This window comes from Nansenia antarctica, assembly GCF_963989245.1.
Source record: "Nansenia antarctica genome assembly, chromosome: 9".
NCBI classification, from domain to species: Eukaryota; Metazoa; Chordata; class Actinopteri; order Argentiniformes; family Microstomatidae; genus Nansenia; species Nansenia antarctica.
The window spans coordinates 18234536-18252418 of NC_137679.1; the positions used below are offsets into that span (position 1 = coordinate 18234536).

General features: G+C 48.7%; 1 protein-coding gene across 4 annotated transcripts in view; it reads right to left on the reverse strand.

The window, feature by feature from the left end:
* c2cd5 (C2 calcium dependent domain containing 5) overlaps positions 1-17829 on the reverse strand; it is a 30626-nt gene extending 12797 nt beyond the window's left edge. For all 4 annotated transcript variants that reach the window (XM_080538777.1, XM_080538776.1, XM_080538775.1 and 1 more), the window contains exons 1-14: positions 17711-17829; positions 16186-16301; positions 15753-15839; positions 15399-15570; positions 15016-15111; positions 14382-14772; positions 10878-11038; positions 8209-8297; positions 5498-5606; positions 1228-1342; positions 878-1057; positions 668-779; positions 439-518; positions 15-201 (exon numbers count right to left, since the gene is read on the reverse strand). In XM_080538777.1, the coding sequence (XP_080394903.1) occupies positions 15-201; positions 439-518; positions 668-779; positions 878-1057; positions 1228-1342; positions 5498-5606; positions 8209-8297; positions 10878-11038; positions 14382-14772; positions 15016-15111; positions 15399-15570; positions 15753-15839; positions 16186-16275 (1869 nt within the window). In that variant the 5' untranslated portion in view covers positions 16276-16301; positions 17711-17829. The remainder of the gene's footprint in view (positions 1-14; positions 202-438; positions 519-667; positions 780-877; positions 1058-1227; positions 1343-5497; positions 5607-8208; positions 8298-10877; positions 11039-14381; positions 14773-15015; positions 15112-15398; positions 15571-15752; positions 15840-16185; positions 16302-17710) is intronic.
* Positions 17830-17883: the final 54 nt, after the last annotated feature.

Here is a 17883-nt window from a genome sequence, read left to right on the forward strand (position 1 = left end):
ACACACACACTTACAGCCAGCCCCAGCAGCATGTTCTCTCCGATGCTGATCTGTATGCGCAGGCCAAACAGGGCGTTCATGCAGCGCAGCTTCAGCTTGTTCATCAGCTGGGTGTGCAGCTCGTACTCCATGAAGGGCAGCAGGTTGGAGATGGCCGTGGCGTTCACCTCCCCCTGGGCCTTCTTCTTCAGACGGCACAGCCTGAGACACACACAGACACACAGACAAAGACACACACGACACACACAGACACAGACACACACACACAGACACAGACACAGACACAGACACAGAATTTGAACACTTCATACCAAAGAATGAGGGCTTGAATAATAAACAAAACACCTTTTATCAAACGTATTTCCTTCCTCAGAAAGCAGATGTATGTGTGTGTGTGTGTGTGTGTGTGTGTGTGTGTGTGTGTGTGTTGAACAGTACCTGGCCTGTATAAGGCAGCCCTTCCCAATGACAGCAGCCTCTACCGGCAGGTCGATGGTTGTGAACAGCACGTCAGGAACCTTAAAAAATAAACCAAATGGAATCAAACCTTTATTCGAATGACTCTAATACATAATACATCTAAACATTAATAAATAAATAAACAAATAAATAAAAAACAATGAAAAAATAAAACCTAAATGAAACAGAATATGAAGTTGGTGGAGACCTTCTGTCGTCTGCAGTGGTAGCAGTAGGTCAGCTGCGCGGGGAAGGGCATGTTCAGCTCGTCGTACGGGATGTGGCAGAACCCACAGGTAGGGGGCGACGGGTCCTCGAACCTGGGGAACACACAGCACGCCGCGTCATGGATCTTTGATCTGCCTTAAGAGGGTTAGGGTTAGAGTATGTCGTCGTAGCCCATAGAGTGGGGACCTACCCCAGCCAGGCTGAACTGATGTCCCCTGCGTCGCCCCTGTCCGACCCCCCCATGACGACAGGGGCGGGTTGCCGTGACAACCTGTGGTCACTGCCGCCACCGTCCAGACACCCCTCGCGCATGAACCGTGGATTCAAGATGGCCGCCGTGCCCGACGCTGACAGGATGCACACCTCCTCGCTGTGTGTGGGGGGGAAACAGAAAGCGTGTGAGAGAGAGAAAGAAAGAGACAATCGAAAAGAGGATGAAAGAGGATGGAAGAGAGAGATGTTAACAGAAACTGAACAATTCAACTCTTTGCCTCTATATGATGTGTGTGTGTGTGTGTGTGTGAGTGAGTGTGTATTTACCAGATGCTGGTGCTCTCACTGTATCCAACCACTGCGTGACAGCCCAGGGCTTTGGCATGTGACTTGATCTCCTGACGAATCTCCTCCCACCACGCATCTCTAGTCTCCGGCTCGTCTGGAACACACACACACACACACACACACACACACACACACACACACAGTGTCTCACACACACGTAACGTGACTGACTTGACTACTGTATCTGACTGACTGACAAGAAAAAACATACTGAATGATTAACACTTCCTCCTCTTTCCCTTTAACCAATCAGCTTTCACTTCTATTTCAAGTGTCCAATCAGCGCAATGGCTGATTTGAAACTGCTGATTTGTGAAACGGCACAAAAACGGACCGACAGACTTAAGTGATAATACACACTGACTCACTCGCTATCTGACTTACCCACAGAGAACTGCTTGACAAGACAAACGACAAACATTTTTTTGTTTGTTTGGGGGGGGGAAGTTTGACGACTCGTTTGGGTTAAAATGGTGCATCGAAGCAAGCAGACCACTTAACCAACTGTCGATGTGTGTGACGATGAAGATGATGAGGATGAAGGTGAGGTCAGAGGGCAAAGGTTCCTATCCGTGGGTCATTTTAATTGCCATAGAGGTGCTGCATCACCACCTCCAGCCCAGAGCCACCAACTCATACTCCTCTCCTAGTCTCCCATCAGTCCTATACCAGCAGTGGAGGCCAGGTGGAGGAGATGAGAGGAGATGAGAGGAGATGAGAGGAGAGGAGAGGATAGGAGAGGCCGTTCCAGGGTGTCAGGGATCGTGACTTCGTCGTACTCGTGGGGAACGCTTGACGAAGGCTAAACAGCGGGTGTGTCTCAATACTCTGAAGTGGCTTCCTTCACTGACCTCCTGTCTCTCAGCAGTACTGATCTGAACACACTGGGTTTGGGTGAAATCCACATAGGTGGACATCTGTCGTCAGTGTGGAGACAAGGAGAGGAAGCCACGTTAGAGACCTGAGATAAACCCCCCCCCCCCCCCCCAATGTCTTCCTGGGTAGGCCACATGCTCAAAGAGCCCCAGAAAGAGAAGAGAGGAGAAGAGAGAAAGAGAGGAGAGGAGAGGAGAGGAGAGGAGAGAGGAGAGGAAAGTAGAGGAGAGGAGACTGTAAAAATGAGAGTTATGATGATTGATGATCAGGTGTAATTGACCAATGAGCACGGTCCCTAAGATAGAAGCAGCATGTCGCACAGGCACAGGCACATGGCTCACGTGCACGCTCATGACCACGTGCACGCTCATGACCACGTGCACGCTCATGGGCAGAGGAGGGCCATATTCATTCTTCCCAGTGTCCAACCCAACGACAGATGCTTCGAGAACACCGCCGCCACCACCACCACAATCCCATTTCAGCACATCTGCAGCACTGCCCCTCTCACTCCCTCCTTCTCTCCATCCCTCTCTTCACACCCTCTCCATCCCTCTCTCCCCTCTGCCCTCTCTTCCACAGCATGAATACGGCCTGGTGAGTTGGTATGTGGATGCGCATGCCCAGTCCGTCTGGTCAGACCGGGTCAACCTCCTAAACCTCCTCTGGTGTTAGAGAGGTTTGACCCACAATGCTTAGCGTCAGAGCAGCGGCAGTAGACCGGTAGGGGGGCGTTACGTTAAGGGTGGCGGGGTGGGGGCATCTGGCCAAGCGGGACAGGGATTTTACAGTGCATGCTCAGCTCAGCACACACACACACACACACACACACACAGACACACACACAGACTAGAGAGGAGAATGGCAGCTCACTGAAAGAGGTTTGCTAGTGTGTGTGTGTGTGTGTGTGTGTGTGTGTGTATTCAATTGCTTGTGCATGCAAACTTCCTACTTCATATTTGCATCATATTTGTGTGTCTGTGTGTGTGTGTGTGTGATGACCCTGCCTGTATGGATTCACTGAGCTGCCATAGCTCCTGTGGGTGAGAGCATTAAAAGGGGAGAAATACCTGCAGTGACACTACTATTCCAGTCTAGCAGTTTGTATGAGCGCGTGTTACCCAAGGCTGGGCCAGAACACACCGTTAGTACAGAGGAGAGGGGGGGGAGAGAGAGAGAGAGAGAGAGAGAGAGAGAGAGAGAGAGAGAGAGAGAGAGAGAGAGAGAGAGAAAGAGAGTGAGAGAAGCAAGAGAGCAAGAGAAGAGAGAGAAAAAGAAAGATAAACGACAAAACAAGAGCACAACACTAAAACAGCACTCCACAGTCACTGCAAAGACAGACCACAAAGTTAATACCAGAGTCTATCAAAGAGAGGGGTTGAGAAGAAAACAGGAGGGAGGAAAAAAGAAGGGAGACAACAAGGCAGAAAGGGAAAAGGCATGGCGGGTAAAAGGGAGGAGGAGAGAGGAGGAACAATAGGAGAAAGACGCTGTGGAGAGAGAGAGAGAGAGAGAGAGAGAGGGAGAGAGAAAATGGGGGAAAGAGAGAAGCTGTAAAAAGAGAGAGTGAGAGGCATGCAGTAGCAGTCTAAAGCTTTACACTCTAAGGCCTTGGCTCCACCCCCGTCCACATCTCCAGACTGGTTCTGTGGTGCGAGGCATGGGGGGGGGCAGTGTGAACAGGGCTTTCCACAGAATCGTTGTTCTCATGGAGGGGGGGGGGGGGGAGTTGGGGGTTCTCTTTGGTATTCTGGGAATTATGACTTTTATGAGTCGAATGTTAGGCCGTAACGTTATTGCGCGAGAAAACCGCTAGAACGCATGCCTCGAGAAGGCAGATGGTGAAGTGTTGGTTTTGTTTGTTTTCAAAGTGTCAGAATGTTCATGTATTGCCCCCCTCCACCCCTCCCACAGTTCCCCAGAGAACCTTGCTCACCCCGTTCAGCCAACCCCGGACCACTCTGCACCTCCTCCTGCCCCTTCTCTCTGTACCCCTAAGAGGGCTAACTCACTGTACAGCGACCGTCACCAACTGTTGTTCAAGCACTACAACCACGTGACTCAGACCAAGGTGTTGAGCAGAATCAGTGTGTTGTCCATCAGTGCTGGGCTGAAAAATAGCACCCTGTGCCCCCCCACCCTCCTCTCTCATAGGTACTGATCTGAACACACTGGTTTGGGTGAAATCCACATAGGGTGACATCTGTTGTAAGACCCCAAGAAAGAGAGGAGAGGAGAGGAGAAGAGAAGAGAGGGAGAGGGAGAGGAGAGAGATTGTAAAAAACTAGTCCCATCCGATCTGCTAACACCACGTTGGAGACTAAGAGATCTGGGATTTCTAGGGGGCAATTTATTTCAGGGCCTGGAACTGAGACAGGACTGTTCTCTCCCGCTGGCCTAAAGAACCCAGCTCTGTTTCTCCCTGGGTCACGTAGACAAACAACACAACACTCAGCTGGGACAGGAAGCGAAACATGGGCGATGTGGGTGACGGACGGACGAACACCAGCAATCTCGTGAAGTGGACTGACAGGGACGCTCCAAATCGTTCTCCCGTTGAATTCGATACAAGATTTTTGTCTGAGTTTCGCATCGAGGTTAAAGATTGGATGAGTACTGTACAGAAATGAGGTAGCAGACACACGTCGGGGAGTTGAGCAGAACACCAAAAACCCACCAGAGCCTCTCCCACAGCACCGCCCGAAAACACCACAGAAGCAAAAGCAGCAGCAGACCAGAGCCATGCACTACCACACCTCACTGCCAGGGGGCGACAACACAAACATCGCACACAGAGCTACTACAGAAGAAGTACCACACACACACACACACACAGAAAGCGACTACACACACACATACACACACGCACGCAGAGTTAGTCGCACAAGGTAGAAGTTGCCCCCTATCCACAAATCTAGGATCATGTGACCCCCCTACCCCCTAAATGCATCCGGAACCATCCGCAGGCTGTCAAATGTATCTGACCCTGTATCAGCGGTTATGGGCAACTCTCACCTTCTGCCACATAGCCCTCCAACACACAGGGCAGGGCTGAGGGTATAGTCTGAATCTCCCCCCTCTCTGGAAAGTGGGACTCTCTGCTGGAACCACCTGTTATAAGTTCCACCTGCAGTAGTGACCTGCGGCCACCAGAGGGGGCCTTTTCACACTGGGAATCAATGAGAGGGCTCTCTGACGCTGACAATGAACAAACCTCAAATGAACAAACACTATTCCCCGTATACTGCACACCTAAGTGACATAAGACAGCCGGAGTGGATCTCTGGTGAAAAGGAGTGCACTACTATGGGGTGAATAAGGACTTAAGGAGACGTGATGTGTGTGTGCGTGCGTGTGTCGATGTGGGACTCACCAGGGTTGTGTATGCGGTCCAGCAGCTTGACCGAGCGAGCGCTGACCACGCCCCCGACGTGGACCAGGAAGCCGGGAGGGAAACACGTCAGTGTGAAGAAGGGGAACTCCTGTGGAGGGGGGGGGGGAGAGACACGGGGGTCATCCGGGGGGTCAAACTACGACAACAAACTACTTGAGTTACCACGGAAACTACCACACACACCGTGGCTACACGTAGGAAGACAGCGTATGGCAGTGGTATTCAAATTAGGTTCTACAAACACCACGCATCCGTTGAATACCACTGCCACACAGTAACATAGGGCCCTGAGTTGTTCCTAATCAGGTCACGTGGTTGGGAAAAAGTCCAGGCCTGATACAAACAACAGCACGACCCACAACTGAAGAACTCAAGTTGAAGTTGAGCCGTTCTGTGAAAATCTCCTTGTGTATCAACATGCACATACACAGGGTCTAACTCTACTGGACAGTTGAGGTTTCTGATGGGAGACCCCGGAGTCACCAGGTGACAGAGAGAGGGGAGGGGAGTTTGAGGTTCTCCCCCGCCACCCGAAGTCATGCTGTGGAGGGGGGGGTGGGGGGTGTCCCTCATGCTACCTCATTGCCCACCCTTGGCCCCGGCGCATATCAGATGAAAATGTATGCCCCGCCCCTGCCCCCATACGTACGTGTTGTAGATCTAAAAGGATTGGATAGGTGTAAACAATGGCCAAAACTCTGCTGAGTCTATCAACAAAACAGGTAGTGGCGCTATTCCCACTTTCTACCCAATGCTTTCAGATCTACCCAAATACCTCGGGTAGGGGCTAGAGATGGGTTCGAAACTGGACAGGAGGAAAACACACACACACGCGCACGCACACACACACGCACACACACACACAGGACCCAGACAGACCTACAGGCTGCCCTGTCCCGTTCCCCCCAGAGCGAGAGGAGAACATGTGCAGACACATGCGGACGTTGAGGAGAGTGGAGAGTGCTGGGAGGAAGATGAGCGTTTCTTGCTTGTTGAAGACTGGCAACCCCAAACACTAACAATAATCTCTCCAAAAACTGTTTGTGTTTGATCCAGACAAAAACGTCTCCCTCCATCAAGTGCAATGGTGATGTGTGGTAAGCTGTGAGGCAAAACGTGATATGATCACTTTTCAAACAATGCCGGTCGAGAGAGGACGCTGGCGTTGCTTGTTCGCCGCCTCGCCGCCCGAAATCTAGGTGTAATTGCAGTATACAGAGTAGATTGTCCAACAAAGACACTTAGATTTTGATTTAGTAATGTAAAAATTAATTAGACCTCTATACTTTCTTTTATTTATTTTTAGTTTCTTTTTATTATTACTACTCGATCTTTTCAGTTTGTAAAGCGTCTTTGAGTGTCTAGAAAAGCGCTATACAAGTCTAATGTATTAAAACCTAGAACATTGAAGGCATAAAATGGTTGTGAAATCCAATTGTGTGAACTAGTGAACTAGATGCAACATCTAATGACAATACTGTGTGTCTCAGCCATGCAAGACTGGAAGCTTGTCGACCTGCAGATGTGTGTGAAGAAGCAGCAAAGGACCTGACAGAACCACAGCGGTTGGTCTCTGGTGTGTGACTAGTGTTAGTGTGTGAGTGGGCTTCTGGTTTCACCGACGGTGTGTCCCCACTCGACAGGAAGCGGAACAGATGATGACGTGAGCGTGCGTGTTACCGTCGGTAACGGGGGGGAGGGGACAACAATTCAAAGTAGTATCGATGAGAAGAGGGGAAAGAGAGAGGTTTGACAGGAGCATCCAGAACACACACACCCCTACCGGCTGAGGCAAGAAGGGCCCAGAGGAAACACACTCCGAGCCATGTTAAATACTGTAGATCTGAAGGAGTCAGATAGGTGGAAGCGACTAGGCAGACGGTCCCCACAGCTTATGGACCTATCGCTAAGCCACGCCCCAAAATATAAATTGTCCAATCATATCACAGCAAAAGTCACTACAGGCAGAAAACTTGGACAAAAAACAACCCGTTAATATCTGACGGTGAAAAGCTTCTAGATGAAATATTCTTGTCATCATCTATTACTCGTTGTGGTAAATCAGAAATTTGCCAACTCCCACCATTGTAAGTCATTGAATGTCATTCAGTCACGGTCGGTCAATCAGTCACTGTCAGTGAAGCGTTGTTTGTTTGTCCGAGTTTTCAAAGGGGGCGTGGCTTAGCGATAAGTCCATTGGAGGGCCGGATGAAGCCGCGTTGACGTGTTGCTTCACGACCCTATCTGGCCCCTTGACATCTGCATGCGCAGGTGGATTCGGTTTAAACCAAGGCTATATTCATCAGCTGGTAAAGATGTGAGGGGAGAGAGAACAGTCAGAGGGTCACACGGTGGTGTGTGTGTGTTAGTGACATACCCTAGCGTTTACAAATACACCAGAGGAGGAGGCTCCCTGTGTAGGGTGGTCAAGAGGACGGAGAAAGGGAACATTATTCATTCTCTCTCTCTCTCTCACACACACACACACACACACACACAACACACACACACACACACACACACACACACACACACGCACACGCACATACTCATCTCATATAAACACACATGTCAGTTTCTCACAGCTTCATAAAAAAACAATGTGCTTCAGTGAGTGTACATGTATTGTAGCGAAATTGTGTGTGTCTGCCAGTGCCAGTCCGTGTGTGTGTGTGCGTGCGTTTGCGTACCCTCTGCTCCAGAGCGTTCTGGGTCTGCTGTCTGAGGAGGGTCTTCAGAGGCCCAGCCTCTTTCCCAGCACTGCCCCCACTCCCCATTCCTGATTGGACAAAAGAGGATCACTTCACCAATCACGACACTTCCCTCCGGATCACAACCAATCATCAACAACCAAGTATTCCCTCATTATCAAACGGCCAACCTATAGACAATGAGATTAATTTCTGTATGCGGTATTTTCTCTCTTTTTTTTTCTTTCACATTTTTCATTGCGCCACAAAAAAACCTGTACATTTATTTATCCACGGGTAGACACTCTTCAGACTGAGAGTAGTACAGACACCTGCTTCCTCTCCACCTGCAGACTACCCTTCTCTACCTCTACAACACACCTCTACCTGTCACACACCAGTCTGCTGAACACTACACCACTCTAACAAGGCCTGCTGAAGGGGTGAGGGGTGGGGGTTTGGACTAATAAACCACACGGTTGAGTAGAGAAACCTGAGGGAGTAGGGGACACTCCATAGCAGTCAGTGTCAGTCGGCCAGTCCAGGGTTAAGAGCCAGAGACCAGCATCTTCACCTGTAGTTCCATCAAACCCAGGGTGCAACTCTGGCAGGGTCCCAAACGGCCCTTTAGTCATAATGGGTGTTAATGAGGGGTTAGAAGTTCTTCAAGATTCTCTAGGACACTTTATCGTTTACTTCGCACCTACTGGATGCTAGGAGGCGGGTGTATGAGGTACTATGGCGTTAGGGGGTTGCGTCGTAACGTAATGATGTGAGACGAGTTATGCGCTGTGTGTCATAGGGTCTAAAAGCTGTGTTATAATAAAAACATTTTTAAAAAGGGCTACAATCAATGCTGTTAGGGGTTGCTGGGAAATCCTGCACAAAGTGCGCATGCTGGCGCTGTCTACAGTATCCTACTAGAGGCTGTGATGCTGTTATAAAGCTTTGTTTTGGGGTGTTAAGGCCAATGCACACGGCGTGCGATTTTGTCGCACGACAACATTCGATTCTCAATTCACACCACCGAAGTCGGACCAGGCAGGCTGATTACTATAGGCTCTACCGATATTGCTTGCCTTGCTTCCACAATTTCTACAAGATACAACTGGGCATATTGTGCCTACATGCTCGATTGTTATTATTATGTAATATAGGTGTCTTGTAATCCCATATGAGATGGGCCGTGTTGTTGACTTCGGTGGTGTGAATTGAGAATCGAATGTTGTCGTGCGACAATAACGCCGTGTGCATCGTCTCGTTCAAAACAATGGAATCGAATTCGGCGGTGCGACAAAATCGCACGCCGTGTGCATTGGCCTTTAAGAAGCACTGTTCTAGGTCTGTATGAAGAGCTAAGGCATCGTGACTTGCGAAACGTGTCGGTCCTACCGGAGGCCGCCAGCAACAGCTCCTCACAGAACGACACGCTCGTTCTCAGCATAGCCGACTCTGAACGGACACTGTGGAGAGGGGGCGGGGTGGGCCCGGGGCTGCGGCCGATTGACCCAGAGCGATGGAAGGGCGGGGGGGGGGAGTCGGAGGTGAGGGAAGGGGAGCTGGGCGAGAGGTATATCCCGGGCCGGATTCTCACTGGGAGGAGGGACAGCGCTGTGGGGGCTGAAACAGACAGGAGGAGGAGGAGGAGGAGAGGAAATAGAAAGAGGGAAGGCAAGAAAAACATGATGATGAGGAGGAGGAGAAGAAGGGGGAGGAGGAGGAGGAGGGGATTGAGGGAGAGAGACCAGGAAATAGACGAGATAGGGGAGATAAAAGCGAGGGAGAAGTTAGGAGAGGAAATAAGGGTGGAGGTGAGCAAGAGGAAGAGAGGAGGAGAGGAGATAAAGGAGAATAGGCAGGAAGAGATGCAGAGAGATGGGAGAAGACGAGTCACAAGATCACTAGTCTGACAGGAAAAGAAAAATGGGAGTCAATTTAGGAGGAAGGAAGGAGGAGTCAGGAATCCTGGGGGGTGTGGCCTCACAACAAACAAAACACAGCACTAAAACCTCCTGCTTAGAAGTTAGGTTCATTAGGTACAGATTTCAGACCCAAATGCTTCACTAAGCCAGTAGGGTGGGGTCATGACAACAACAACAACTGACCTTAGATCAGAGTCTATGGGCAACTAGTCTCCTGTCTAGGTAAAAAACAGGTGTTCCCCTGGTGAGGGACACAGTGCTTCTGACTGAGGCCAGCTGGTGGGTGAGGGAGCGGAGCACCATGAGACCGGATGTGTCTTCAACAGCTAACACAGAGCCTAGCGTACAGGCTCTATCCTGTGGTCAGAGCTTTCCCCAGTGAAGTGAGCTTTCGACAGGTTGTGTGTGTGTGTGTGTGTGTGTGTGCGTGTGTGTGTGTGTGTGTGTGTGTGTGTGTAGCATTGTCTCTGTGTCCCTCACAAACACTACAGTTGACCTCTGATGAAGACACGAGAGGTACATGGGGAGGATGGGACAGCAAAATGATGAAATAACACAAAACGACAATAAATCAACTAGAAATTAAGACATTTAGAAAAATGGGCAAAATGATACACAACAATAACAACAACAACAACAACAACCATCACCATTGTCACCACAATGTAGCACCACAGTGAGGGAGGTCCGGTGCAGGGGGGTGGGGAAAGATGAGGGGTGAAGGGGGGGAGGGAGGTGTGGTCTTACCCTGCTTGGGCGTCAGACTGAGGTCAGTGTCTGAGGATGAGGACTGGCGGCTGCATGGCTTGGAGGGAGAGAAGGGGGGAGGGGAGGAGGAGGAGGTGGGGAGGGTTCTGAGAGGAGTAGAGGGGCCCGAGGACGTGGTGGGGTCCTCACTGAACACCGGCCTGCCAGGAGAACACGACACACACATCAGTCACCTCCTCGCCCTCTGACTGGATGTATGTGTGAGGGAGAGAAATACTTTGCTGACAGGTATGTGAGGGAGTGAGTGAGGTAGGTGTGTGTGTGTGTGTGTGTGTGCGTTTGTGTGTGTCTTTGTGTGTACACATCTGTCTTCGCTGCTAGGAGTGTGTGGTATGAGTGTGTGAGGTGCGCAAATGACCGGACAGCGGAACGAAAAGGCAAGCACATGAAGGCGTCAACACACACACACACACACACATAAACAAACACATAAAACTGAGGAGGAAAGCATCCACATGACAGAAACACAGAGGGGATCTGGGGCAGAAAGCCAACAGAAACAAAAAAACGACAGACACAAGGGAGGATGAGCAGAAGCATGTGTCCCACAGGGGCAATAAGAACCCTCTCAGGGGCAAAGAAAACAGCTACACATTGTCGGTAGTTATCAAAAAAAATTGGGGGGGGAAAAAGCAGGGGTGGATCTGATTGGGTGGCATGTATCCTGCCATAAAAAACTGATGGGGTTACGGATCGGGAACATGACGACTGTGGTGTGTATACATATCAATCTGCGTGAGAAGTCTCCTGCAGTAGCGTGTCTCGGCATGTAGGGGGTACGGGGCTATGTGTAGGATTGGTTGATAGAGACACAGGAAGCTGAGGAGGCTGGTGACTGACTGGTTTTGGGGCAGAAAGGGTGACTGACTGGGACAGTTGGATAGTAGGGGTACGTAAAGCTCTCTAACACTCTGCTGTTACTGCCTGTCTAATGAACTGTACTGTATGAATCCTCAGGAACTTTAGTCTCTCTTTCGCCTATAATAATATGATATATACGGTACACTCACCGAACGCAGGAACACCTGTACACCTTCTCATTCATTCAGGTGGTGTAATGGTGTGGGGAATGTTTTTTTTCTTGGCACACTTTGGGCTTCAGTAATACCAATCAATCAATCAATGATTGAATGCCACAACCTATTAAGTATTGTTGCTGACCATGTGTCACCCTTCATGGACACAATGTACCCATCTTCTAATGGCTACTTCCAGCATGATAATGCACCCAGTGACAAAGCAAAAGTCGTCTGAAACTGGTTTCATGAACATGACAATGAGTTCAGTGTTCTTCGGTGGCCTTCCCAGTCACTGGATCTGAATCAAATAGAACACCTTTGGGATGTGGTGGAACATGAGATTCACAGCTTGAAAGTGCACCTGAAACATCTGCAGGAATTGCGTGATGCAATCATGTAATCATGGACCAGAATCTCAAAGGAATTTTTCCAACATCTTGTGGAATCAACGACACGAAGAATTGAGGCTGTTTTGAGAGCAAAGGGAGGCCCTACACAGTATTAGTATAGTGTTCCTAATGAAGTGTTTGGTGAGTGTATATTTATACAGTGAGGGAAATAAGTATTCAACAAAATCTAAAAATAGCAACATAATTCCATTGCAGCTATTCACATAAAATGTAGTTCATGCCAATATGTTTTGATGTGTTGAATACTTAATTCCCCCCCTCTCGCCCCACATACACACCTTGCTATCTCTATCCCATTCAAAATTGCACCATATTTTTCTAATACCATCTTCCTCTCACTCTTTTCTCCCCTCCTGTTCTTAGTCCTTCTCTGGCCCTGTCCAAACACAAGCCCCTCCTCCCTCCTCTCTAGCCACCTGTCTAGATCGGAGCAGTATGGATATGATATATTGTCACCTTCGTAAAATAATGGCTTACGTCACTTTTGAGGAAAATGATGTTGAAATTGCCTAAATATCATATATTCTATATATTCTAGATTTGGTTCGGTTTATTCTGTTTTTCTCAAAACTTGAAAATATGACTTCCGCCATTATTTGAAGAAGGTGACGATATGAGGAGATGGTGGAAGAGGGCTGCCATCTGTTATCACATCCCCACCCAGACCTTTTCAGAGGTCTACACAACTTGTTTAGGTAAAGGGGCTTTGGAGGGGGGGGGGGGGGTTGTTTCTGGACCCTGGCCCTCAAGTCTCCCTTTATCCCTGTCTCTCCGTACCAGTGAAGACAAGTGTAGGGACAGAGACAGAGAAGTTCTGGGACAGTCTGTGGGAGCTGCAGGCCGAGTGCACCGGGCTGTTGTGGGTGGAGCGACATCCGTGGGCCAGGGGAGACCTGGGGACCAATCAGCACGCAGAAAGGAAGAGAGTGGACCGTCCGCACACACGCAGCGAACCAATCCAAACGTAGCAGCGGAGCCAGAGAGGAAGAGAGACAAAACAACAACAACAAACAACAACAACAACAACAACAACAACACACACCACAAAGTTGGAGCAAAGAAAAAGGAGAGAAAAAGAGAAGACAGGAAGAAAGAAAAGACAGGAAGAAGAAAAGACTAGCCTCTGTTTTTTGCATCTATATTTCTAGTGGCAGCATCCACCCCAACTCCCTCTTTGCCCTCCCCCTTATGCCCTCATCCCTGCATCCTGGGTGGTGTATAAGCACGTGACTCATGCACAGCCTTCAGCACTGGCTCTCACACACACATGCGCACGCGCACGCACACACACACACACACACACACACCTCTGTCACACCGTAATAGGATCATCTAGCACAGTAAACTAGCTGAGGCCATGAACTAGCCTTCTAATTACAGTAGCACATTCACTAGCCAAGGTCACTGAGTGACAGAGAGAGAGAAGGGAGAGAGAGAGAAAGACAGCAGAGAGCAGACACTCAGTGAGAGACAACTGAAACTAGCACATGCAGAGGGCAGAAAGGAGATCGGCCATGCAAGAGCAGACTTAGAGCAGGGAGGGGCTTTGCTTTTGGGCTGGTTGTGGGTGTTCATGTATATGTGCGTGTGTGTGTGTGTCTCAGAATATGGCGTGTACTGTTAATGATATGATGTAATACACACAGAAACCGCAAAAAGGAACCAAAGATACTGAGACACACACAAGAATCAGAGCAAGGGTCAGGGGATACACACACACACACACACACACACACAAACATACACACACACACACACACACACACACACACACACACACACACACAAGCCTTTTCTCAATTGTGAGAAACAAGACTCCTCGCTTCCCCTCTGCCGTCCGGATTGAAACACAAGATCTAGGCTCCTCCCCTTCCGTATTCTCATCCAATGCTTTTTGAGGACGAAGCGAGAGGACAGAGGAGAGGAGGTGAGGTGTCGTGTTCCTAACCGTTAGAGAAAAAGGCTCAAGTTCTCTTTCTCCTCACACACTAAACGTGTGCTCGAACACGCACACGTACACACAGCATGCTCGTTGTTATGTTCATCATACTCACTCTTGTTTGCTGTCCTTGGAGGGCGAATTGCAGGCGTTAGACGCCGGGGCCGTGTTGGGGTGTGTGTGTGTGTTGGGGGCCGTCCCGGAGCTCAGTTTGTCCAGTGTGCAGGCGGTCCCGATGGCCCGGACCACTATCCCCGACTCTCCCTCCAGGTCGAAACACTGGAGGTAACCCACCACGGCGTTACCGCCCATCTCCAGCACCTTCAGGCCTATTTTACGCTGCAGCTCCCCGGACATGAGGGAGATGAGTCTCTGGCGGGCTTCGTTGGAGGCCCGGGGGGTTCTGATGCGGTCGATCCACTGGTACTCGGGGTCCTCGTTCACGACCAGCTCCTCCACAAACCCGTGGACCAGCGCTGCCCGGTAACACCGAGGGATGGACGTGGCTAACACACACGCACGCGCACACGCACACACACACACAGGTAAAGATAGGACATCAGACATAGATAATGATCAGACACACACTATAATAGCAAAGACACGCATTATAATAAAGACACACTATAATAACAAAGACAAACACTATAATAAAGACACACTGTAGTAACGAAGGCACACACTATAACAAAGACAAACACTATAATAACACACTATAATAACAAAGCTCCGGGGGAGCACAGACTCACTGCAGAAGAACTTGACTCCACAGGAGGACTGTCTGAAGCGGTTCAGGTCGTTGAAAAGGTCCACTTTGACCAGGACGTTGATCTCCCCCCGGATACCTGACAGGAGAGACAGGAGGGAAAGGAGAGACAGGAGGGACAGGAGAGACAGGGGGGACAGGAGAGACAGGAGGGAGAGGAGAGACAGGAGGGACAGGAGAGACAGGAGGGACAGGAGAGACAGGAGGGACAGGAGGGACAGGGGCGCTGTCACAAACAGTTCATCTCAGGAACATAGAGACAAGCCGGGGTGGTGGACACGTTGTTGTCAGTGTGGACTCAGTGTGACTCCTGAACCGTGGATGGTGTCATAGATGTGTGGGTTTGGGTTAGGGTTAGTCCTGTACCGTGGATGGTGTCATAGATGGGGAACCAGCCAGAGATGACCGTGGCAGCCTCACTGCAAAGCAGGGGGTCGATGTCGATGTAAACCTTCCCTATGGCATCATTGGCACTGTACGTGTCGTGGTCCAGCACGGTGATCTGCAATGGCTCGTCCTGCAAGTCTTCATCATCCACCTAGAGAGAAAAGGAAGGGGGCGGGGGGGGGGGATAGAGAGAAATAGTTTGGGAAACTGTGATCAACAGGACCATTGTGTAGATTTACTTCATTCTAGAGCCTTTTAACACTGATCCTCTGCCATTCACAACCACCTACAAGATCGTTCTCACTTCAGTCAAGAAATCAAATAATGTTTTACCTCAAATTTGAACCACTCCGAGTTCCACAATGGGTTAAGTGATTTGGGGTAAACGTCCGTTTTAAAAGTTGTGTTTCCAAACTTGACCTGTAAGATATATAAATATATAAGCATTACAAGCAGAGCAGCAGATTAATCAGATCCCACACCGCAATGTGTTTGAAAACGTCAACAACGTCATTCAGATGACACAGATTCAGATTGACACAGATTCAGGATGTTGGATTTAGTTGTAGGATTAGTCTCTAAATAATGACACGTTAGAGCTGCATTAGATTAGTCAATGAGGCTCAACTTTATTATCTTCAATTATAATGCTTATAAGGGTACTATAAGCCAAGTAGTAATCCCATTGTACAACGATAAACAGAGTATTTTCATACTCAATAAATCGATCTTAAATCAATTCTCTAAAGAAGACTGTTCCACCCACCTCCACAAAGGCATCAGTCAGGTCACTGGCTCTGTCCATTACAGGCAAGTGGCGCCCTGCCACGATTTTGGCCTTCAACTTCCCCGGCATGATTCAGTTTTGTGTTGACCTTAAACCTGTGAATGCAAAAAGAAAATGTCAATGCTTTCATTCAATTAGTTGCAATAATAAGTCACTGAATCACAACAATGACCAGCTGAATGATCAAAGACAGCTCTAGCTGCAGGGTAAACTATTGTGGTTTACATGTAAGGCAAGAACAAGACGTGGGCACTTGAGAAAGTAACATATGTTGGTGACAGAGAGCGATGATCCCATCAGGCCTCCGCAGCAACATTTAAAGACTCTGGACATGCAACACTAGCAGTTAAGGTAGCTCTAAATTCATCTAGTTAACCAAGTGTAACATTGTTTCACTTCTAAGGGGACCTGTTTTACAGAACTAACTTGGCATGAGTAGGCAAGCAGCCGTACACAGCAAGCAATACGTTGTCTGTAAGCTGATCTACCTTCTTACCTAAATAGCCTTTCTAAGCCATTAGGTACATGTCTAGATAAGCAAATAATAAGTTGGTGCATCCAATTAATAAGGTGACCATATTTTTTAGAGCAAAAATTGGGACATGAGGGGGAGCAATGTTAGGGAAACTTGTGAGAAATCTGACCGTGTTCAGCCTGAGCACAAGACCAGAGCACAAATCCAGAACATTTTGGAACATAATACTTATATGAATTGCAGTTTTATGTGACTAAGTTAATAGCAGCCAATGACTAATGTGACTAGAAAACAACCTTTCAAATGTCCTTTTACTTACTAGGCTAGCTGACTTGACTGGACCCCTGCAATGATCAACCACTGCAATTACCAATTAAAAAAAAAAACAGTTAGAAACAGCTAGCTTAGCTCCAGCACTAACCCTAACTTTACCTGTAGCCCTAACCCTAGCTCCAGCCATAACCACAGCTCTATTCCTAACCCTAATCCTAACCCAGGCTAACCCTAAAAATGTGCTTAACTTAGCTCCAGCCCTAACCAAAGCTAGCTTTTCTGTTTAGTGTATATAGGAATTGACTAATCCCTGGAACAAGAACGTTGTGAATCAACTTGTGTGAATCGTAGCTCTCATGACATGATAGAATCAGCCTGGTGTGTGACTGTGGATGTACCCCTTATGACATTCCTAGAGACCAGAAGCTGCAAAATAGAGAACAACAATTATTTTGTGAGAGTTAAAACGTCCCGTTCAAGATCAGTGTTCGATCATCACCTTCGATAACTAAAGAACGTAAGCCATCAACCTGGCTAATACGCTAAACTAGCTCCCTTTTGACAGCTAGCTAAGCACTGGGCTAGCTGTGCTGCATTGCGGTTGACAAGACTCATTGACTGACTTTGCAACCCTGTTGAACACACGGCCCTGTCTTTCTATCCCGTTACGGTGACTAGTGACTACACAATCACGGTTGTTAGCTGGCTAAGATATCTAAGTATTCATTCGTAGTTGATTGATTTCTGCCCCCTTACCAGAATGTCTTACGAGATTAGCTGTCAAACCAGCAGGGTTTCAGTGGGACATGGTCAGTGTTGACAGCCCGCTCGCCTGACCTCCTCCTCTCTCCCATAACACACGACACTAGCTGGAGGTTCTGTCCCACTCAAGACTTCAAGGATGAAGTGTTAAACATTAGTTTTCGAAC